Here is a 23,259-nt window from a genome sequence, read left to right as displayed (position 1 = left end):
GAGGCATTCTCTCGTGTGTATTTGTGAACATAATTTATTTACATCATACAATTTATTAGAGGATTAAACACACTGCAGAATATAAATACTAACAAGTTTCCAAACTGGTTCAACTAAAAGGGGTTAAAAAAAACATGGATGATGATTTAAAACCTACAACCACCCATCGAAGTCACTGCAGAACATAAATCACCGTCTCACAGAGATGTTCACTTCTACCCCTCACAGCAACAAAACAAACGACATCACCCGACACGCTGACCTCCACTCACACCAGAAACAAAACTTTTAATGAAGCCCAAACGTCAAATCTGGAAAAAGAAAAACTGCTGCGAGTGAAACAAATGGCTCTAGTGTTCAGAGAGGCTAACGGCAACGTCCCAAAAACATAAACAAGCTAAAGAGGGGGCGGGGCTTCAGCTTCACATGACTTTAGTGGACGGAAACCAAAAATAAAGTCAAAGGTCAGATCAGCTCAAACTCTAGACTAAAACCTCCAGAAGAAAATAAAGAAGGGATGTAACAAAAACGAGCTGAGACGGAAAGCTGGTGAGAAAATCTCTAGAGAACAGGAAGGTGTGTGTGTGTGTATATGAGAGAGACAGAGCGAGAGGAGAGAGAGAAAGAGAGAGCGAGAGAGAGAAAGAGAAAGAGAGAGAGAGCAAGAGGAGAGAGAGATTTAAACTATAATAAGGTTCAACTTTGACCTCTTCAGGCCAAAAACAGGAAGAAAACCAAAGTTTTGCCACTCAAGCCAGCAGAGAGCACGCACAGACCGATCGCCCAACCTTTGCCTGGCAGAGCCTCGGGGGCGGGGCCACAAAAAGGCCCGGGCAGCCATGTTTTTTAAAGGGTAAAAACCATCAACACATCTAATGATGCTTTTTCCATAACGACAACACTGAGCTGACTGATGTACGTGTGTGTGTGTGTGTGTGTGTGTGTGTGTGTGTGTGTGTGTGTGTGTGTGTGTGTGTGTGTGTGTGTCAGAGTATGTGTGTGAGTGAGTGATCTGGACGGTGCAACAAAAGGAAGAAAGGAAAAAGGCTTCAGGGCGCAGGCCGGGCTCCGGTCCACTTCTTTTAAAGTCTGATTGCTCCTGATATTCAAAGTCAAACAAAGTCTTCTTCATATTCTCTGGATCTTCTCAGCGACGATCATCGGGTTCTCCTTACGGATTTTGGCAGCGGCGTCGGCCTTGTAGTCGTACGGACAGTTGTGCTTGTCGGAGTAACGGTGAATCCCACAGAACAGATTCCCACAGCGGCATCCGAAACCTGGATTATGGGGGGGGAAGGGGAAGGGGGGGGGGTTGTTAATGATAAAACTTCAACACAAGCCTCAGAGCAGAAAACTTTCAGGAACAGCGAGTTTCTGCAGGACGGGTCAGAACCTTCCCAGAGAAGGCCTTTCTGATCCCGAAGGTCAACGACCCACAAACACCCCCCCCCCCCCCCCAGCACTTTGTCACCAACATCTTCCACTCAGTTTGTTTGATAAAAGAAAATTAAATCAGTCCAGCTTTTATTTAAAGGAAATCCTGCATTTCTGCCCCAAGTGTCTGATGAAATGACCCTTTCAGCTTGTTTTACGTGTTTATATGCCATTAAAATACATTTGAATGGAAAATCTCGTTTTATTTTGCGCGGTTCTTCTCTTACCTGTGAGGCCAATCTTCTTACGACACATAAAGCAGCGGTTCTTCTTGGGTTTGGGGGGTTCTGGGGCTTGGACCTCTTCACTGCCAGCAGTGGAGGGTTGGGAAACTAAGACGATGGGCTGGCCGACACCTGGAGACACGACGTTCGTATAAAGTCAGGTGAAATGTCCCGTTTCTGATCCATTTCACACCAGTGGTCTGATACGTGTAAAACTACTGAGCCTCTGAACAAAAGCGCCACCCCGCCTGCCAGCACAGGTGCGTCCACTACGCCACCGACTCAGTAAACACACGGACAGTACTCGCCCATTTTAGGAACCCACCTGGATCAGAGACGTCGGCTTTACTTGCTGATGCTAAATTCTCTTCAGACAGACTCATCTCTGTCATTTGTTTAGTTACGGAGGAGGAAGATGAAATCCCACTGAGAACACATGAGAAAAGCAAACAAGATCACACACGGCCACTGTTCGGAGGACTTTTCACCCGACGTCTGAAGGAATTTGACGTATCCGTGGTTCTGTGGAACCGTTCCCCTACAACCCAGAGCATTTCCGTGAGTTCTCGGGTATCTGGACCTCGGTTGGACTTCCTCACCTGAGGGCTTCTGCAGCATCAGACGCAGCAGCGGCATCGGCGGCCTCCTCTGCAGCAGCAACTGCAGCAGCTGCAGCGTTGTTTAGGGTGGCCTCTAACCTCTGGATGGCAGAGTCCTCCGCCGTGGAGCTACCGCTGGAGCCTGAGGGACAAGACAAACGCGTCACAGTCCGGTCCCGGGAGCACACTCTGAGGGGCCAGAGGGAGACTTACTCATGGTGTTTAAAGAACCAACTCCTCCGCTGTTCTGTCTCGATAAGTGTTCCTTGTGGCAAACGGAGCACATACCATTAGTCCTAGGGTTGCCATAGAAACCACAGCCAGTGGCACAGAGCATAGGGACTGGGCTCTGATTGGTCTCCTGGGCCATAACAGTATCTGCCACGTACGGTGTTCACCTGGAAACAAACACGCTGTTGACATCGTCTGATGTAAACAAAAACCTGCATATGTTAAAGCAAAGGCGTCTGGTGAAAACACCTAAAATATGAAATCTAACTAAAGCTAAGGTGACGGGGAACAAAAACAACTCGAGTTCTGGACCAAATCTACCTGTGGAACAGCAAAAGCTGGTTTCACTAACAGAGCTGGAGCTTGTTGACTCATCCGACACGTTTAAAAAAGAAAGAAAGAGCTCAACTTTCACCCGACCCGACCCTTGAGCAAGTCACACATTTACGGGATTCATCAGCTACATGAAAGCACCGGATTGAACTTTGCTCATAATCGCAAACTGATGAAACATTTAAAATGTTAATTATACTACTCCGTGTGTGCCTCGGAGTCTCTAAAGACAAAGAAATTTAGGTCTAGAAATGAAAGTCACTTCTGGGATTATTCATTTCATGCGACTTGCGGCAGTCTGAACGGGATAAACTGCAGTTGCTGTGCACCAGCCTCACTCCCCCAACATGGAAAAGTGAAAGAGCTCCATCTAGCCGTCATGTTGGAGGTGCTTCAGAGTTCACGCGCAGCGTCACGGGAGTGAAATACTACACACTCACGAGTTCCCAGCCAAAGAGGCTGTAAACACATTTATCAGAAGTCCTTTAGCACTTCCACAAAAACACGGCAGCCTTCAAATGAAAACGCACAAACGTCATCGACTGAAGTGAGCCGGTACGTTAAACTTTGGTTGTGTGAAGCTTCTCTGCTCGTTTTTAGAGCTTTGGGGGTGAAAACTGCAGCAACAACGTGGAGAAGAACAAAAGTCAGACGCGAGTGATGAGCTACCTCATGTGCACGTTCTAGTTCTGTGGGAGGAAACTAGACAACCTGGAGAAAACCCACGCAGGATGAGGCGAACGCACCAACTCCACAGGCTGCAGACAGAAATCGTACCAACCACCTTACTGCCTGCAACAGTGCTACCCACTTCACCACCGTGCAGCTGGTGTGCATGCTCCCGTCAATAACCAACTTCATGCTTTCACTAATTCCTACTAGGGATGCACCGATCAGGTTTTTTGCTGCCGATCACCGATACCGATATCAAAGAATGCTGATCACCGATCACGTTCATTGGCCAGAAATTTTCTACAACATTATAATGAGTGCTACAAACTACATAATCTGGGAATAAAGGAAATGTAACCTAATCTAAAATGGTCTGTATGACCCCCAAATTCCACTACCTCCGCTCCGGTCCGCCCCCCCCTTCCGCAGCCACTCGCTTCCGAACTCAATTTTTACTGGTACCCGCTCTACAACGGCTCCGCTCCGGTGCGGAGACCTGAGGGGGGCAAACAAGCATGCGCGGGATTTTCGAGATCTTGCGATACAGTCCGAGCAATAAACGTGGAAGTTAGATCCAAACACCCGTTGTGTGGGAGAAGCATCGGCATGAACTGTTTAATTTGCCCATCATTTGTGTTGAGAGATCAGCAGTGTTTGGATCAACAAAGTGTGACCACTTTGATAGTGGAAACTGTATTTATGGCTTACTTTTGTGCATTTAAACTTCAGCCGCCATTGATAGTTGTTAAAAGTTGTTAAACCTGTGCATATGAAACAAAAAACGCCTTTTGTTTATCGATTTATTGTGAAAAACGGAAATTGTGCTCGCTCCTTTTCCTGTTGGGCCGTTGTGATTTCTGTCCATTTACTGCGGAGGTGCTCCGGCGTCCGGCGAAAATAGGATTGATTCTATTTTTGCTGGACGCCGGAACAGAGGGCGGCGCACGGCGCCGCACTGCCGGAGCACGGCCGCAGTAGTGGAATTGCTCTGATTGACTACAACGGGACCGATTTTGCTCCGGCGTTCGTGTCGGAGCGGAGCGGAGGTAGTGGAATTTGGGGGTTAGGGTTGTCACGGTGTGAAAATTTAATCTCACGGTTATTGTGACCAAAATCACCACGGTTTTCGGTATTATCGCAGTATTTTTTTTAAACGTGCTACATTTTCACACAATTAAATAAACCCTGTATATCAGGAAAATATTGTCCTCAGTTGGTGTCTAGATTTTGCCTAAAATGTGTTATTTTGTAATTAAGTTGTTTATTTGTTTACATTTTCCCCTTCAGTCTTTAAAATACCAATATTTGCCCATAACTTCTTATTTATGTCTGTTTGATGTCATCATTTTAAAAGTATTAGATCAGATGATACTCAGTACTCAAGTAGCCTTCTAATCAGATACTTTTTTACCCTTACTTGAGTAATAAACCCTATATCAGGAAAATATTGTCCTCGGTTTGTGTCCTTCCAGTGAGCTTTGCAGATGTGGGAAAATGTCATCAGGCAGTAATCGTTGTTAAATTCATAATTATTCTAGGAGAGAGACCAACTCTTATCTGCCCCTGGGAGCCCCGTAATGCATAGCGTCATTTCAACATGGGGGTGTCCGCGACACGGTTTATATGCAGGTAGCGGCGCTGCGGCTGCTTTATATAGCGACTCGTTGCATTCTCCCTCAACCCAAATCCTCGGATCACGCATTTTAGCTAAAGCGCTAACGTTAGCTTGCCTTGCGTTGACTGTAGAGTTGTGGGTGATGGTCACGCAGATGTGTCATGAGATTTGAAGCGTTGCTGCCTTTCACAGACACTTTTTCTGATCGTGCTGCAAACAGGATAGCCGTCCGTCTTCCATAAACTCCCTCGGCATTCTTCAAATATCTAAAAGATGCCTGTACTTCCGACTTTGTCTTCTTTGAGGGATAATAAATGTCCTGAGCGCTACCGTCTCCTCCTTTGACCATTATTTCAGCTTTAGCTTCAAGAAAGTTTTGTTGTAAACAAAGTGCGCATGTGCCGCCGGCAACTTCAGCCGATGATACGGTGGCTGGTAAGGGTCACCGCGCCTACACCGCAGCCACGGTAAACCCACCAAGATAATATAGTTTTTTTAAAAACAAGACGTTTATTATTGTCAACTTTTTTTCTTTTTTTACCGGGGTTTAGCGCTACACTGGTTACCGTGACAACCCTACCTGATCGGTTTGCTCTGATCTATTTTGAAAATTCTGATCAAAACCGATAGGGGCGCTATCGGCCGATGACGATCAAATGCTGATCCATCGGTGCATCCCTAATTCCTACCACCTATCTGAATTCCTGAGTCTCTCCTGAATAATTTTAATTTCTCCATTATTATTATTATTATAATAAACAGACACTGAGTGAGATTTTAATACTTTTTAGCAGAAAGATTCTGGCAGCGACAGCAGCACATTTGGGTCTTAATGACGATTTTATCCTGGTTTAATTTTCCCTCTCATGCTTTTATTTTATTTCCGGAACTGCGCTGCTCTGGGCGGCTGCATGTTGGAGTAGCTCTGTTGACTATATGTAAGTTTAGCCTTTTCTTGGGCATTTTTCCTTCTAGTTTCTCAAGAAAAACGGTATTTTTTGGACACTTTACTTTTCTGTTTCTGGTGCTGTGAAGCTTGGAGGATTTTTACTGCTATTTTTTAGCTTTTTTTCACATTTTGAGCATTTGTTATGATGTGTAACCATGGCAACAAGCTGGTTTACAATCGGGAGCAGCTGATTAACATTGGAAAGGCTGAAATAATACCTCAACTGAAGCCACAAATCCCAAATGAGCTAAAACGCAAGAAGCGTGGGTGCAGAGCGGGAGCAAAACGGAGACGGAGAAAGAGGAAATTCAAACCATCTCTTCCATCGATCATGGTGGGCAATGTGGGATCGCTGGCCAACGGGATGGAGGAACTCCAAGCTCTTTCAGGGACTCAGCCAGAGTTTCAGCAGTTTCGGAACCGCTGGAGGAGATAATGCAAAGAAGGATTCTCCAGAGAATCAAGAAAATGATGGACAACCCTGAGCGTTCTCTTCACAAGACTGTCCGACAACGGAAGAGTGTCTTCAGTCAGAGGCTTCTTCAGTTTGGCTGCAACACTGACCGCTACTGGAGATCCTTCCTGCCAACAGCCATTGTAATATACAACAACTCTTTGATGACTTGATTATTATTATTATTCTGAGCTACTACAGCAATCAGTTTCCCTCTGGGATTAATAAAGTATTTTTGAATTGAATTGAATTCTCATGGAGCTTGTAAGCAAACCTTTTCCCACAAGGATCAACCAATCCTCCCTGAATCTGGTGAAAGATGTTGCACACCTTTAAATCCTGCATGGGTGCCACCCAAACATGCAAAAATAACATCCACCTTGTTTTTAAGAGGCTTGCCCAACAAAGTGTAAACACAGTGTGCTAATCTAAACTTAGGCCGGTGGGATGTGTACACCGCGACACGTCCTCTGCAGCCTGACACCAGAGAGTAAAATTAGAATAAAACCACCACCTCGCTTCAGCTGACCTGTCTAAGGAAGGTAACGGGAGCAAGGGGCAGAAAATGGGCCCTGGCTGTAGCGGACAAGATACACATCAAAGGGGGTTTGGATATGAAAATAAACCACAATACAACTCATAACATCAGGAGAGACTAAATAACACATCTAACATGGACGGCCTATCTGATAAGGATTCTTGTATTAGATGGAGGTAGCTGCTTGGACAAAACGACCAAACCTAATAATCAGATGAATCAGGTTACAGACGGACCAGAGTGAATTCCCTAATTCAGGCCCTGTCCACACGTAGCTGGGGATCTGCCAAAACGTAGATATTTTTCTACCTTTTAGCCTGTCATCCACTCGAAAACGGATCTTTTTAAAAACTCCGGCCAAAGTGAAGATCTGTGTTTTCTCCGTTTTGGGTGTCTGCGTGTGGACGGACAAAACCGGAGTCTTAAGGTCCGCAACGTCACTTTCCGCGACACAAAAAATGCTGACATCACGTGTGCGACCTGTGTTTACACTAGCTGACAGCATGGATGCCCTCAGAGCTGCGCTCGCTTTATCAATCGTCCAAGCGCTTTCTGCTTGTTTGTTTTTGCAAGCGGAATTACTGCTCCTTGCGGAAGACCACAGACGAAGGACGAGGTTAAGAACGAGGGAAGTACTGCCCCCTACAGGTCTGGCATGTCCTTAACAACGTATTTATCCAGGTATGTGTGGACAGTTTTTTTTCTTTAAACGAGGTGGTGTGGATGCAAGTTTTTGGAGGGGCGGATATTCGTTTAAAAAAAACGGCTACGTGTGGACTAGGCCTCAGACTCATCTGATGGTATTAATTACTGTGGGTGCATTTATACAGTCATTTGAGACAGTCATCATTAATTAACATAAAATTATGACTGAATCAAACCTCGACGCCAGCAGTGAATCCAACACTTTAAAGAGCAAGTCACCCCCTACAAGAAGCGTACTTCACTCCCACTTCATGTTTGAAAAATGCAACAAATGCTGTTGCCTAGCAGACCGAGAGGGTGGAAACACTAACAAACACACACACTCACGACATTGTGACATCATAATGTACCAGTTTACATCATAGCATACCTCTTAGCCAATAGCGGTGGCAGATTTAAATTCAAATGCAGTGCAGAGTTTTTACCTGACAACGGCACAACACTGACAGTTTAAGGCAGAACATTTACATTTTAACTAAAATGCACTAAAGTGCAAAACTATTGACGACACGTGTCTGCAGCACGATTAGACACACATTTATATAGTTCATCAGAAAAAATAGTTGATTTGGGGGTGACTTGCTCTTTAAAGTGAAATAATTTTTATAGTAACGTTTTTGAGTGAAATCACTTGTCATGGATTAGCTTTGATTTAATCCACGTTTCTATGGTATTGTTTTAAATTTTAAAGTAAATAAACTGTCAATATAAATTAATTATTTCTTAAGTGGTTAAAATTTACATTGATGCTTTAACTTTTTGAGGGTTGAACTATAAAAATCAATAATATTCTGGTTTAGACTATTTTGATGACTGAGATCAGATCCTCAGCCAAACTCAAACCGGATGTCGGAAACGTTTCACCTGGAATAAACAGAAAACTGTCACCACTTCCAATGCTGCCGTTTAAAGACGCACATTAATCTCTGTTCTTCAAAACCTAAACATGGATGACTTCTGAAATAAAAGGTTCAGGTGAAAGGGTTGGCCTCACTGATCCAAACACCTGTAGATCAGCGAGACAAAAGGCAGGATGACCTGACTCAGAAGCTAGCATAGCTAGGGAAATAAAACTAGCGTAAAAACCCAACAGCTAAAGCAACACGACGAGCTTCGACACCCTCAGATAAACTGATCAATCATTTCTCCCGGCTACAGTCTTCAGTGGCTTCCTGCGCTTCTGTGGGCCACAGCCGTTTTAAACCCACAAATCCACTGAGTCATGCTAGCGAGCTAACGATGCTAACAGCTTTACTCTGAAGAGCTACACCACTTGATACTGGGTGGCACGGGTATCGTCATGTCTAAATAGTGATTAAATTGTGTTTAACAGTTACTAAGATAGATTAAATGCAAATTTTCATTATATAGTTTAGTCCCAATCATCTACTTTAGCTGTTGGTAGTTAGCTAAAGCGAGCTCATCATCTCTTTGTCCTTTGTTTTTTCGCACAAAGCACACGAGAACCTGACACTATTGGGGAAAATAAGTGCATTTGCTATTAATGGATCACCTCGGGAAAGTGCGAGGTGACAAAAGTGATAATCGGCGAGACAGATAACATTTAAAATGAGGGTAAAGTTAGCCAACATTCATGGAGCATCGAGAGCTTTACCGTCGGAGCTGCGAGCAAATCAACATGAGCGAAGTTTAACAGATTTTAGGAAACCTTACATGTTAACTAAAACGCATTACGTGTTAATCTCCGCTGTAAAACTCCTGAGTTAGTATTATTCACTGAAAACGGCGCCGTCGGAGTTAAAGTTCGGAGACACGTGTTTGCAAACATTTCTATAACCTGTTATTTGAACAAATTCATCTGCTAACGTCTAAAATATGAACTTCAGCGACTTGATTTCAAATCATTTGCCCGTATTTTCATTGATTAGAAAATATTACATCGTGATTCTTTTACATACCGTCTGCGCCTTAGAAACACTGTTCTGGTGAGTTTTTTCAACCTCGGGAAAATGATTGTTCTTCTCTGGGAGCTAGCTAGCTAACTAGGGCCGTCTGATTCCGTCTTCGCTTGTTCCTTTTTCTGTCTTCCTCCCACAACCCAGAGAAGACTTCGTTCAGCTTGTGGGAGCCGACTTTTGTAAACGACGTCCTCTCTCGGTCTGTCGCGCTGCGGTCTCACCTGTTTTGTTTTACGTGTTGCGTTAGCGTCTATTCTATTTCCGGTGAACGTCACCGAAACGGGGATCCTGTGATTGGACGGTGGCCACTAAAGATTTCAGGACGTTGCTAAAGTCCAAAGCAGCTTTTCTATGCTGCAGATTCACCTTAGAATAAAATTCACGGTGTTCAGTTTGTGTCACATGACGCTACAGCCTTGGTGTTTGCTGGACAACAAGCTGTTGTTTGTTTGTTTGTTTGTTCGTTTTTGTTTCAGTTACACTTGGTGGGGCATCATGGCTGCTGTTGCTGCTCCGTTAAACTAGCTCTAGAAGCATTACAGGTGTGAAACCAAGGGAGTCACAATTTAGTCTGAAACAGAAGAGTCGTGGCACATGTAGGCGCATTGTTGAACCCTGAGCTTTTTTACTCTGGTAATTATTGACTTTGAGCCAAAAACAGATATCCAGCCATGGTTTGTTGCTTTTCCACATTGGGAATCAGAAGTAGAAGGTTTTATTGCCACATGTGCAAGAATCACAACACTAGGAAATAGCTGTGGTACTTGGTGCAAGAAAAAAAAGGACAAGCAAAATTAGAATTAAGATATAAACACAATGAAATGATAATAATTTAAGGAATCAACAATTAGAGAAGCAGCTACTCTATACAAGTCCGTGTAGGTTCTAGTCAGAGCGGGTCAGTTCAGTTGCAAACACAACACAGGGTCATGTGACTGGAGCAAAGCAGCTGGAGTGGCAGGTCTACGATTGTCGTTCACGAGTCCGACCGCAGAGGGGGAGGAAACTGTTTTTGTGGCGAGAGGTCTTGGTCCGGATGGATTGAAGCCTCCTGCCACATGGGAGCGAGTCGAAGAGACTGTGTCCAGGGTGAGACGAGTCAGCTGTGATCCGACCTGCACGCCTCAAGGTACTGGAGATGTACAGGTCCTGTATGGAGGCGAGTTTGCAGCCAATGACCTTCACAGCAGAGTGCACAGCAGTCTATTCATGTCCCTGATGGTGGCTACAGCGTACCACACGGTGATTGAAGAGGTGAGGATGGACTCGATGACTGCGGTGTAGAACTGCCTCACCGACTAGCGCTGGCAGGTTGAATTTCTTCAGCTGCCTCAGGAAGTTCATCCTCTGCTGGGCCTTTTTTATGACGGAGGTGATGGTGGGCTCCCACTTGAGGTCCTGGCTGATGGTGGTACCTAGGAAGCGACATGAGTCCACCATCATGATGCGTGTGTCAGACAGGGTTATGGGGAGAAGTGGGGCTGTGTGCTTCCTAAAGTCCACAACAACCTCCACTGTCTTCTGGGTGTTTAGCACCGGGTTGTTGTGGCTGCACCAGGACACCAGCCGTTCCACCTCCATTCTATAGGCTCATCATCAGAGATGAGTCCGGTGACGGTGGTGTCGTCTGCAAACTTGATAAGCTTGACAGACTCGTGGTTGGAGGTGCAGCTGTTTGTGTACAGGGAGAAGAGCAGAGGGGAGAGAACACAGCCCTGAGGGGAACCGGTGCTGATGATGCCGGGGAGTCCAGGTGCTGCAGGAGGAAGTGTACAGCCACGTTGATTGCATCATCCATCCTGTTGACTCTGTAGGCAAACTGCAGGGGGTCCAGGAGGGGGGCTGTGAGGGTCTTGATGTGTGGGGAAATGCTGGAGGATACTCAACCAATTGGAAGTGTGGGCTTCCCCACCACCAAGATAGGTCTATGTGATTTGAAAAGTATGTGACTTGTTGACCCCGGCCCCTGCAGCGGAAAAGACCGAACTGCGGAACTGCGCTGTTCTGGGCGGCTGCATGTTGGAGTAGCTCTGCTGACCAAATGTAAGTTTTGCCTTTTCTTGGGCATTTTTTCTTCTAGTGTCTCAAGAAAAACTGTATTTTTTGGACATTTAACTTTTCTGTTTCTGGTGCTGTGAAGCTTGGAGGATTTTTACTGCTATTTTCTAGCTTTTTTTTTTACTTTTTGAGCATTTGTTATGATGCTTAACCATGGCAACAAGCTGGTTTACAATCGGGAGAAGCTGATTAACACTGGAAAGGCTGAAATAATACCTCAACTGAAGCCACAAATCCCAAATGAGCTAAAACGCAAGAAGCGTGGGTGCAGAGCGGGAGCAAAACGGAGACAGAGAAAGAGGAAATTCAAACCATCTCTTCCATTGATCATAATGGGCAATGTGAGATCACTGGCCAACAAGATGGAGGAACTCCAAGCCCTTTCAAGGACTCAGCCAGAGTTTCGGCAGTTTTGGAACCGCTGGAGGAGATAATGCAAAGAAGGATTCTCCAGAGAATCAAGGAAATGATGGACAACCCTGAGCGTTCTCTTCACAAGACTGTCCGACAACGGAAGAGTGTCTTCAGTCAGAGGCTTCTTCAGTTTGGCTGCAACACTGACCGCTACTGGAGATCCTTCCTGCCAACAGCCATTGTAATATACAATAACTCTTTGATGACCTGATTCTTATTATTATTCTGAGCTACTACAGCAATCAGTTTCCCTCTGGGATTAATAAAGTATTTTTGAATTGAATTGAATTGAACAACAACCCCAGAAAACTGCCCTGCTTTTTCAAAAGGGCTCCTGAAGTTAAAACAGAACAATGTGTTGAGTTGAATGTGCAGATGTTTCTACTTTGGACTGATGAGTCAGTGTAAACACACACTGATACAGAACTGAACGCCTGTTGTCTGTGAACCATGGAACATGCTAATGAAAGCCAAGTTTCCTCTTCAGGAACCATTGATAAGCCATCAACAACAAACTACTGAGCTGTTTATCTTCTTGTGGGAAAATTCCTAGAACTACTACGGCTACGCGACTTTTGACATCTGTGTGCCGCCATACTTTGAAAACTAATGTGTTAAATGGTAAATGGATTGTAATAAATATAGAACTTTCCAGAATCCTATAACCTCCCAAGGCAATTTACAATACAATCAGCCATTCACCCATGTACACACCCAGTCACCACCTGGATGGTGATAAGCTACGATCAGGGGTGGACTGGCCTATCTGGCATTCTGGCACTATCCCGGTGGGCCGCTTAGTCAAGTGGGCCACTTGCCCAGCTTGGGCCGTTCCAAACCAAGCCCCCGTCTCACATGTGACAATAGAGACAAGTCTGCGAGCAGCACACACAACACCCCGTCCCTCCCCCCACATTTGGCGGGATAGATGAGTCACAAGCAGCAACCTCCCCTACCGAGGGCCGACGGTTCATAAAAATGCCAGGGCCAAATTTTGGTCCCAGTCCACCCCTGGCCACGATGTTGCCACAACTGCCCCGGGGCTCACGAACAGAGGCGAGGCTGCCGTATACAGGTGCCATTGGTCCCTCCGACCACCACCTGCAGGCAAAACGGGTTAAGTGTCTTGTCCAAGGAAACAACAACACCAACAGACAGGGCTAGAATCTGCAATCCTTCGATTATGGGGTGGGCTCTTAATATACTGTTATTTTGTCTTGTAATAGTTAATTACACACTCCTTTATTCCATATCATAGCAGTGTTATTCATATATTAAAATTGTCAACTGCACACTCATTTGGCAGAATAAAAGTTTGACAATTATTCATTTGTTCTTTATTGTCACATTTCAGTAACAGTTATAATTAAACAAGTTGTAATTCAACAAATTAAATAAATGACTACAACATTTCCCCCTGTTAAGTGCAGTAGACTGAAATGAATAGCTTTATTTGGAAATATAACATATCTAATTTTTAATGGACTTACATAAAATCTTTCTTCAACATAGACCCCACTAATTAACTGATTAAGTGTTATTTTTATAAAAAGAAGAGAGAAAATGCACAAAGGTAGGAAAGGAAAAGAAAGTGATGAAATAATAGGTTTTGTTAAATGTTCTTCATATAATGAATTAATTGACAAAGTTTTTGCAGGGTGTGACAAAAAACGTTCAAGGTCAAGCTCCTGGGGCTAAGCCCCCCCATATCTCAATCCTAGTGACGTCCATGGTGCAGCACATTCAGGCTCAGGAACTCACCTGTCATCGTCCAACGTTAATCACGACTCTCCATGTGGGTCCGCAGACATTTCTGTACATATTTCTGTAAAAGTTCACAAATACACGAGCAAGCTACAAGGTTTCTACTATTTTCACATAGAAGTCTATTTTGCGATTTTCTAAACACTCTCTAAACCATTAAGTGTGCAATATTCTACACATTTTTCTCAGTAAAATAAATTCATATGTTCACTTTTACGTTTGCTCATAAAACAAAAATATTTTATCGTGATTTTGTATTTCGAAATGTTTGTGCATTGTTTGAAAGCATCTTTTAGTCCCAAGTTTTACTATTTTATCAACAGCTGTGGTTTATTTCAGACATGAGAGGCACGAGCCAAACTGGAAGCACTGGTTTTCACTCCCCGAACAATCATTTACTTTTAAACAGCATGTGGTTTCAAAAACACCTACAAGTGAGTAGCAAATCTGAATAAACTAATTAAGAGGCTGATAAAAAGCTAATGAATGTGTATGGCGGTCTAATTATAAACTGACACATACTGATCTGTTATTTATATTTATATCGAGGTTTCACTGACTAACGAGCAGGAGAAAACAGAGAAAATAGCAAGACGCAACAGGAAAAGGAAATACGAGGATGTCACGTGATCGTACGTTGTCTAGGAAACGCATTCATTGCCTGCCTGATGGACCAATCAGATGCTCGGAGAAGTCAAAGCGCAGCGAATCAGCTTGCAGCGCACGAGGATTTAAACGAAGACAGCGAGTCTTTAGCTGAACTCGTTCGCTCGGCATTACGACTCTTTCACTGCTTGTCGGAACCACGCAGACTTGAAAATGGCTCTTCGAGTGACCAGAGTGAGTCTTTAGTCGGGTCTTACAGCTCTTTATCCGCGTAAACACGCCTAGAAACATGTCGAATGATTAGTATTAGCGTTTAAAATGCTTCCGTGCTTCGGTGTACCTCACCAGTTCAGGCACTGTCCTGCTGAGAGTTCAGAGTCAAACCTGAAGCGGATTTTGTGTTTATAGATGAACGACATGCAGCAGCGGCTAAAGGACTCTTTTGTTTCTCTGCAGACTCGGCTCGGTTCTACCAGAACCGAGCTCGGAGGAGGGAAGGCCTGCATGAACGGGCCCAAGCAGAAGCCTCGAGGCGCGCTTGGTGAGATCGGAAACGTCCCGCTGAACAAAGAGGTTCAGAAAAAGGTGAGAAGTTTTAAATACTCGAGTTTTTATGGTATTAATAATATTCACACGTGAGAACTTCATGCGTCTACTTTAGACTCGATGTGATGAAGTCATTTTCTTTTAAAGCGCTGCTAACATGTAGAGCACATGCTAGCAGACATGCTGCTGTTAACGTGCTATTTAAATAAAGTGGTGGACAGGTAAAGGTTTTTTTTAATCCCATAATAACACGTTCAAGTAGGGGGCGCTGCAGAGCCCCGGTGCCTGGAAGAAGCCATTTTCATGCACACATCCACCTAGAAGGTACTCTTGCATTGGACATGTCACCTTCTTAAAGCCCCGCCCTAGCCTTGGTGACTCACCTGGATGCAGCCTGGCTGCCTCACTAGGGATGCTTACTTTAAAGTGGGTAATCGGATCTGTTTAGCGTACCTGCGTAAACTTGTCAAGACTGTATAATCTTCAGTTTAACTCTAGTGAAGCACCAGGTGATTTAATTTCTCCATGGGGGCTTCAACGACCATATTTGGATTTAGAATGTCAAGATCGATGCTGCAAAGAAGCCTGAAGTTGTACCTAAAGCGGTAAAGGTGGAACAGCCCAAGCCTCCGGTCGTCATTGCTGCTGACCCTGAGCCTGAAGTTCAGGTGAGTCATCTGATTAGTTTAAATCCTGATTCGATCCATGCGCTGACGCACCTGTAAAACGTGTTGAACTTCCTCTGCTCCAGGTGCCGCCTGAACCCACCTCGCCCACTCCGATGGAGACGTCTAGCTGCAAACCCGCTGATCTCTGCCAGGCGTTTTCAGACGTCCTGCTCCACACCGCTGTCAGGGACGTGGATGCGGACGACTATGACAATCCCATGCTCTGCAGTGAATATGTGAAGGACATCTACAAGTATCTCCGTCAGCTGGAGGTTGAGCAGAACGTCAGGCCCACTTACCTACAGGGTCAGGAGGTTACCGGGAATATGAGGGCCATCCTCATCGACTGGCTGGTGCAAGTGAGCCTCAAGTTCCGTCTGCTGCAGGAGACCATGTACATGACCGTTGGAATAATCGATCGCTTTCTTCAGGTAATTCCCACGCTCGTCGTCGGTGGGTAGACGTATCCACGTGTAGAGATTAAAGGTGTTAAATGTGCACGTTCCTGCGTCTCCAACAGGACCATCCAGTCCCCAAGAAGCAGCTGCAGCTAGTGGGCGTGACCGCCATGTTCCTTGCCTCCAAATATGAGGAAATGTATCCTCCGGAGATCTCGGACTTTGCCTATGTGACGGACCGGGCCTACACCACTGCTCAGATCCGGGACATGGAGATGACCATTCTGAGAGAGCTGAAGTTTCAGCTTGGCCGACCACTTCCCCTGCAGTTCCTCAGAAGGGCCTCAAAGATCTATGAGGTTTGTGTCGAGGCTAAAGTCCAGCTGATCTTCAGTGACTTGTCTGCTGACTTCTGCCTTTGGTCCACAGGTAACGGCGGAGCAGCACACTCTAGCCAAATACGTCCTGGAGCTCACCATGATGGACTACGAGATGGTTCATTTCCCTCCTTCTATGGTGGCCAGTGCTGCTCTGGCGTTCACCTTGAAGGTCCTGGAAGCAGGCGAATGGGTTTGTATGCGATTTTTAAAATACTCCTGTGTTACTAAAATGGGTTCATCACAGGCTAATGGCTACTCCGACTGATGCAACGAACATTAAAGAGCAAGTCACCCCCAAATCAACTGTTTTTTCTGATAAACTATATAAATGCGTGTCTAATCGTGCTGCAGACGCATGTAGTCAACAGTTTTGCACTTTAGTGCATTTTAGTTAAAATTTCTGCCTAAAACTGTCAGTGTTGTGCCGTCGTCGGGTAAAAACTCTGCGCTGCATTTGAATTTAAATCTGCCACCGCTATTGGCTACCTAGAATGTTAGCTGGTACCATGAGATGTCACAATGTCGTGTGTGTGTGGCCCTCTCGGTCTGCTAGGTAACAGCATTAGTTGCATTTTTTTAAAACAGGAAGTGTGAGCGGAGTAATACCCTGGTAGGGGGTGACTTGCTCTTTAATATAACTATTTCCACCACTATCTGCTTAATGTAGTTTAGGCATAAATGTCAGATTCATTCAGTGGATGTTGACCTTTGACTAGCAGTTAGCTCATCAGTCCCAAGTACGCCGCTCCTTAACTCGGTCACCAACTGGCTAAATGACCTGAAGGTTGAGGTGTGACGTCTTTGTTCAGGATGTGACGCTGCAGCACTACATGGACTACTCGGCAGAGAGTTTGATTCCTGTTATGGGGCACATCGCCAAGAACGTTGTCAAGGTGACGGACGGGCTGACCAAGCATGTGGTAAGCTTTTTAGCACTTGAACCAGGTGTGCCCAGCCCCGGGCCTTGAGGGCCGCCATGGCTTTCACGGCTCCGACCCACCTGCTGCGAGTCGGGTGGTGAAGAGGCTGCTGAACAGGTCCAGTATAGTAGCTGAATGGGACGGGACCTGCAGGACCACACCTTAACGTTTTGCTTTTTGCATCTTTTCAGGCAATCAAGGGGAAGTACTCCTCGTCAAAGCAGATGAGAATCGCCGCCATCCCTCAGCTCAAGTCTTCTGTGGTCAAAGATCTGGCAAAGCAGCTCGCCCAGTGAGGAGAGGACAATCTCTGGCATCATCGTGTGCCAACTTGTAAAAATGTAATTTTATTCTCGAACCTGCCTGGACAGTTGGGAGGGTTTTATTTTTGTAGATGTCGCCAGTTTTCTGCCGCTGGATCGAGTTTTTGGTTCTTGGACCGATCCAGCCGGTTAGCACCAGCTCTCGTTTTCCACCACCTTCATCGTGACGGACATCTTGACCTTTGAACTCCAGCTGCTCTAAACGGGTTTGTGGTCACATGGACCAATTCTGCAATGGCCATGATGGTCCAGTGGATGAATTTTTCCCACTCTTACTGATTTTTTTTTAAATGCTTTTATTATGAGGGGGGGGGGGGGGGGGGGGGGGAAATGTACAGCGATGCTTTTAAAATGACTTATGAATGCCTTTTATTCTATTAAACCTATTAAATGGATTCTCTGCTGTTAGCTTTCTGCCACTAGATGGTGCTGTAGGACCGAGCAAAAGTGTTTCAGGTGAGCGTGACTTCAGCTCACACCTAAACCAGTGGTTTCCAGATGTTCACTGACTAGAACAACAAAGGATTTGTGCCTGAATAGCTTTAAATACTTGCCCTGTCAGAGGTCCACTGATTTTAATGTTAAGTTGCTAATTTGAGGTAAAAGCAGCAGAACATTATGACGGACTTCCTGGGCGTTTGTTCTTCTTCTGCTTTTCCCTTCATGATTTGGTCTTTGTGCTGGGATTTCTAAAGGGATGAGCTAAAGCTGAGCTCCAATGGGGTGAATCCTGCTGATTCGTTGTAACACTTTTAGGCCTGAGGCTGGATTTGTGCTAACTTCATTTCCATCGGTGGCTAAAGTACTTTGGGCCTAAAAATTCTAAACAGAACATTACGCTGTTTCAGAAAATGAGCGACGGCAACCAAAGAAACGTTGAGGGGAGAAAATCCCGGTTCACTGAAGGGGACATTAGAAATGACAGGATTTGAAAACTTGCGGTGATGCACAGAAAAGGTTCTGTTGGTGTGGAAGTTTCAGTCCTTGGCTTTTTAACGGTGTTCATGTGATGCAGTTTAAATACTTCCTGGACCACATTAGGACCTGAATATTTAAAGCTAATGGAGAGGATCCAGAAGGATCCATTATCTCCAGCTTGTCCACAGCTGAGACCCTGCAGGGTTTGTGTGCCTCACGAGAAGGCCTGGACCACTCTGAGACCACCTGTGTACATCACCAGGATCATACGGGCACAAGTCCCGAGGGCCTGTTGGGGAACAGCTTGAGTCCAGCTGTTGGACTGACCAGAACCCTAAGGGAAGGATGCTGTAACATGATCAGAACCGTGGTTCTTTAGTTTCCACACGAAGGATGGCCGCTGTAACAAACACAAAGGAAATGTGCCATTTCAGAAGCTGAGTATAATTAAATAACTGATCTGAGATCCTATTTGAGAACGGGAATGCCACCAAGATGTGAGTAAATCCCTTTCTGAGCCCTCGGTTCTCCACAGGGACACATGATTAGTCTCGGTTATCCTCGGATCAGGCCCAGGATTCATACTTGGAGGCTGAGGTCACGACTGGGCGTCCGTATCGGTTTACAGTACCGGCTGCCTGGAACGGCTCCGGGCCTTTCCGACACAAACTCCTGTTTGATATTTATTAGGGTGGAAAAAGTAACATGGTGGCTGTACGCTTCCAGACAGCTCAGCAACTGGAAGCTGTGCTTCCAAATAACCTGAAAATCCTCTTTGCAGAAATGATAAAAACACATGTCAACACTCCCGTCTCGTGGTTTGGAACAAGCTTGCATTTTGTTTTGCGAACAGCTCCCGGTGCGGCGCTGGCACCTCGAGTGAAATAAGGGAAAGGAGAACCTGATTTGGTCAGCTGGAGGATGGAGCAACCGCACTGCAGAGTGGACATGTTTAACGTCGTCATGCTGAGTAGGACTGAATCTAAGCAACAACTCCAACTTTTACCTCAATATCTGTAAAGCAGATGAAGTTTTCGCCATTCATGTGTTCACTGGTGTTGATGGGCTGTGGCGGCCATCTTGAATCAGGCTGACCATCTGTTTTCGTTCCCTTGTCTGGCGTCGTGTCGCGGGGGCAGCAGCCTGAAGCCTGAGTCATGCTTCTGCGTCAGCTCCACAAGGGACCGACACGCACGGATTCACGAAAGCATTTTGCTCTCATACTTCCCCGTTTGCTGAAGGGGTGTAGCAAAGCATTTCTCCGCCAGGACAGCAGGGGGCGTAGGTAGCAGTACAGTGACTATTTACTTGGAATTCACTTCAAGCAACAACAGAGAAGTTTGATCGAGTTGGATTTCGCACTTCTTCTGCTAGACGTTCCTCTAACTGGTCCATATCTGCTCACTTCTTCACCACACGACTTCCGACACGACTCTGGCACTGTTGACTACTTTAAAGGCAATGGCGTCGTGACGGAAGTGATCTCAGGTCTCAGGACTGACCAATCACAAGCAAGCGTTCTCCATCTCTTTCAACGGATGTTAAGAAAAGTGGGCTCAACTCCGTACGTACTTGCTTGCCTGCCGGGGGGCCTACGCAAGGACGGATAATGGCGTTGCGTGTCTCCGCGCTGACGCAGACGCATGACTCAGGCTTAAGCAGGGAGGCCCAGACTTCCCTCTCTCCATCCACAGCTGCTCCAGGGCGATCCTAAAGCCTGGGACACACAGAAGACACGCACTGCTCCACGGAAGCGCCGTCGTAATGTCTGTAAAGTACTTAACGTTGTAAACAACCGTGCTGCGGTGTCTGAAATGGAACTGGCACTTTCTTCAGCGACTCCGCACGGACTGGCGTTTCTGGGACATGGTGTTGCGCTCCCCATGTCACCACTCTCAGTAAATATAACGGCTTCTTTTTTAAATGACGGCCCGGGCGTGACGTGGCGCTGCGCATCTGCCTTCTGTGTGCCCCAGGCTTTAGGCGTTCACTGGCCAGCCGAGAGACATGGTCCCTCCAGCGTGTCTATTCACCACCCCGGCCTGCCAATCCAGTGGAACTGCCGCCGACGTCCACGCGATACTGCAGAGCCGCGTCAGCCAATACAACCCTATAGCATCCAGAGCCTTAAGGAACTCCGGGTGAATGTCATCCGCCCCCGAGGCCTTGCCACCAAGGAGCTTTCCGACCACCTCAGCCCCAGGGATTGGAGAACTCTACCCAAATTCCCTGGACTTCCTCACTGGCAGACCTGCCGGTGGGATTGCAGAGGTCTTTGAAGTACTTCGCCCACCGATCCAGAGCATCCCGATCGAGGTCAGCAGCACACTGTCCCCACTAGTGTTGGTGGTGCACGACTTTCCCCTCTTGAGGCGGTGGTGGACCAGAATCTCCTCTACTTCAAAGGTTAGTCAGTTGTAGACACACATCAGATGAAGTTTAATTAAAACCCATCAAGTGGTTCATGGTATGTTTGCAAATGGTAACGCAAATACACGGAAACATTTTGTTCACTTTTAGGTGGTGGAAGATAAAAATCAGACTCTACTCGACAATTTAGATTGATAAAAATATCAGCGTGACTGAGATGTTATGACTCAGCAAAAAACTGTTTAACAATTTCTATAAGGGGGATCAGAGGTCACCAATAGGGGCTCTCCTATGGCCATGTACCACAACCTCTGACCAAGATGAGGACGGGTCAGGAGCAGAGGGTTCTGCGTGGATGTCTCTTAATGGTCCTGGTCAGCGAAGGGAGACTATTTCTAAAACTATCCAGAAGCATTTCCTCCTTTTGTTTCCGAGTTCTTTTATTTGCTAAAGTATAAACTTTAGGGGGGGCATTCAAAGTAGCTTCAAGGCTACAACCAGCTGTAAAGATTTTAAGTCCAACTAAAATTCAAAGAGAATCATAAGAATCATGAAAGGTCCGACAAAATCTGCAGAATCAAGCATGAAAGAAGCAGGTTAAGGAGCTGAAATAGATAATATTTTATTACTGGCTTTGCATGTTTTATATGATTTTATTTTAGCACTGTTTCATTATTTAATATTATTTTACTGTCTATATGATTTTATAATAAATGTTCTTACTTTTTGTCCCTTATATTAGCTCTTTTATTTTCATATTTTTACTCATTTTAATCCAGTGTTTTCTCTGTAGGGGCCCTCTGCCCCGGGGGCGGTGGGCGACTGTTGCTTCCTGGGCGCTCCACAGGTAGTGTTTAAATGGAGGTGGGGGTCTATGCTCCCCTCCTCTGAGCGCCCTGACTTAGTGTGGAAGACCTGATGCTGCCGGGGCAGACGGCTCCTCTGATGGTGTTTCCTTGCCTTCCCTTAATCTTGGTTTATGCTTGACGCATTTACTTTCCGCGTGGTGATGCGGCTCGCGGACGGAACGTGCTTCACAACTTGCAGCGTTTATGGTTCATGCGGCTCGTTTCTGCGGTGAGCCAATATTCTCCCAAACTGTAGGGGGCAGCATGGAGCTCTACGGCATGCATCCAACACTACACCATAGTAGAAGTAGAAATTACTGTTTACAACATGGCATTCCAGCATTTTTAACAGCGTCCTCGTCTTTTCCGACAGTGCGAGCTATTTCTCTCCAAGAATTATTAACAACATGTTGATCACGGTGATCTCTGAGAGCTGAATCATACAAATGTCTGTGTTTACCAACCTCTGCCATATTAGTTCTTGCCAGTCCGCCATGTTTTTCCGCGTCCGAACGTCCGCGTGGTTAGAAATTTTCCTAGGTGCGCGGTGCGGAAATTTTGGGCCGTGCAGAGGCGCGGTGGAGGGGCGTGGTTGTTAAAATGACGCAATTTCGCCGCGCAGACCTCGCAGACGCGTCAAGCATAAACCAACCTTAACTTGGCTCACCTGGACTCAGCCGAATATAAATTTTTACGTGTGTGTGTGTGTGTGTGTGTGTGTGTGTGCGTGTGTGTGTGTCTGCTCTGTCTTCTCCATCCCCAGTGAGTTGTGGAGGATGGCTGCTTATACTGAGCCAGGATTCTCTGGAGGTTTCTTCCTGTTAAAAGGGAGTTTTCCTCTCCACTGTCGCTGCATGCTTGCTTAGCATGAGGATTGCTGTATAGTCACTGACACTAGTCAGTCACTTGATGCAATTTGCTGGATTCCTTATATAGGAAACATTTTTTCTGATTGGCTTAATGAACTGACCTGGATTGGAATGTTTATTATGTGAAGTGCCTTGAGACGACTCTTGTCGTGATTTGGCGCTTTATAAATAAACTTGAATTGAACTGATCCATCCAACAGGCAGAGCTGAGGATCAAAGGTACCGACTGCAAGCACTGCTGCTTTATTTTAAAATATTAATGATTTTGAACACAACATTTAAAACAGTGTTGGGATTAAACAAAGTCCCTTAAAACTTTACAAAGATTATTTCAAAAAGGTATTTAGTGTTTATACGATTAAATAAAACCAGAACACTGATAAGAAGGTAGAAGGTTGGTTTTGGTGGACATCCAGAAGAGCCCGAGATAAGAGGCTGACTGCTCGTCACAACAGGGACTAAAACGCGCTCTCTCAGCGGTTGACTCGTCAGGTCAAAGGTTAA

The 23,259-nt window shown here is 45.6% G+C and overlaps 2 protein-coding genes across 2 annotated transcripts; one reads left to right on the top strand and one right to left on the bottom strand.

The window, feature by feature from the left end:
• Window positions 1–16: 16 nt before the first annotated feature.
• LOC107375105 (AN1-type zinc finger protein 5) lies at window positions 17–9,917 on the bottom strand. Its single transcript, XM_054744694.2, has 6 exons — window positions 9,674–9,917; window positions 2,471–2,655; window positions 2,258–2,399; window positions 1,984–2,084; window positions 1,662–1,790; window positions 17–1,277 (listed from the first exon to the last, which is right to left on the bottom strand). Exons 2-6 carry the CDS (start codon window positions 2,625–2,627, stop codon window positions 1,129–1,131), a joined length of 678 nt encoding a protein of 225 aa, XP_054600669.1. The 5' UTR covers window positions 2,628–2,655; window positions 9,674–9,917; the 3' UTR covers window positions 17–1,128.
• Window positions 9,918–14,616: 4,699 nt separating this feature from the next.
• ccnb1 (cyclin B1) lies at window positions 14,617–18,145 on the top strand. Its single transcript, XM_015943464.3, has 8 exons — window positions 14,617–14,749; window positions 14,972–15,100; window positions 15,619–15,729; window positions 15,813–16,160; window positions 16,250–16,486; window positions 16,557–16,697; window positions 17,317–17,427; window positions 17,619–18,145. The coding sequence occupies exons 1-8, from the start codon at window positions 14,729–14,731 to the stop codon at window positions 17,721–17,723; spliced, it is 1,203 nt and encodes a 400-aa protein (XP_015798950.3). The 5' UTR covers window positions 14,617–14,728; the 3' UTR covers window positions 17,724–18,145.
• The last annotated feature ends 5,114 nt before the right edge of the window (window positions 18,146–23,259 follow it).

Source organism: Nothobranchius furzeri, chromosome 6, assembly GCF_043380555.1.
Source record: "Nothobranchius furzeri strain GRZ-AD chromosome 6, NfurGRZ-RIMD1, whole genome shotgun sequence".
NCBI lineage: Eukaryota > Metazoa > Chordata > Actinopteri > Cyprinodontiformes > Nothobranchiidae > Nothobranchius > Nothobranchius furzeri.
Note: the sequence above shows the minus strand (reverse complement) of the source record. Positions and strands in the feature narration are given on the sequence as shown.

Bases quoted from the DNA above. Each gene is read 5' to 3' on its own strand.
- LOC107375105 (XM_054744694.2), bottom strand. From the start codon at position 2,627: ATGGCCCAGGAGACCAATCAGAGCCCAGTCCCTATGCTCTGTGCCACT. The intron at 2,400-2,470 runs GTAAGTCTCCCT...CTTGTCCCTCAG, and splicing joins TGGTTCTTTAAACACCATGA to GCTCCAGCGGTAGCTCCACG. The intron at 1,791-1,983 runs GTGGGTTCCTAA...TCGTGTCTCCAG, and splicing joins AGCCGACGTCTCTGATCCAG to GTGTCGGCCAGCCCATCGTC.
- ccnb1 (XM_015943464.3), top strand. From the start codon at position 14,729: ATGGCTCTTCGAGTGACCAGA. The intron at 15,101-15,618 runs GTGAGAAGTTTT...ATTTGGATTTAG, and splicing joins ACAAAGAGGTTCAGAAAAAG to AATGTCAAGATCGATGCTGC. The intron at 16,487-16,556 runs GTTTGTGTCGAG...TTTGGTCCACAG, and splicing joins GGGCCTCAAAGATCTATGAG to GTAACGGCGGAGCAGCACAC.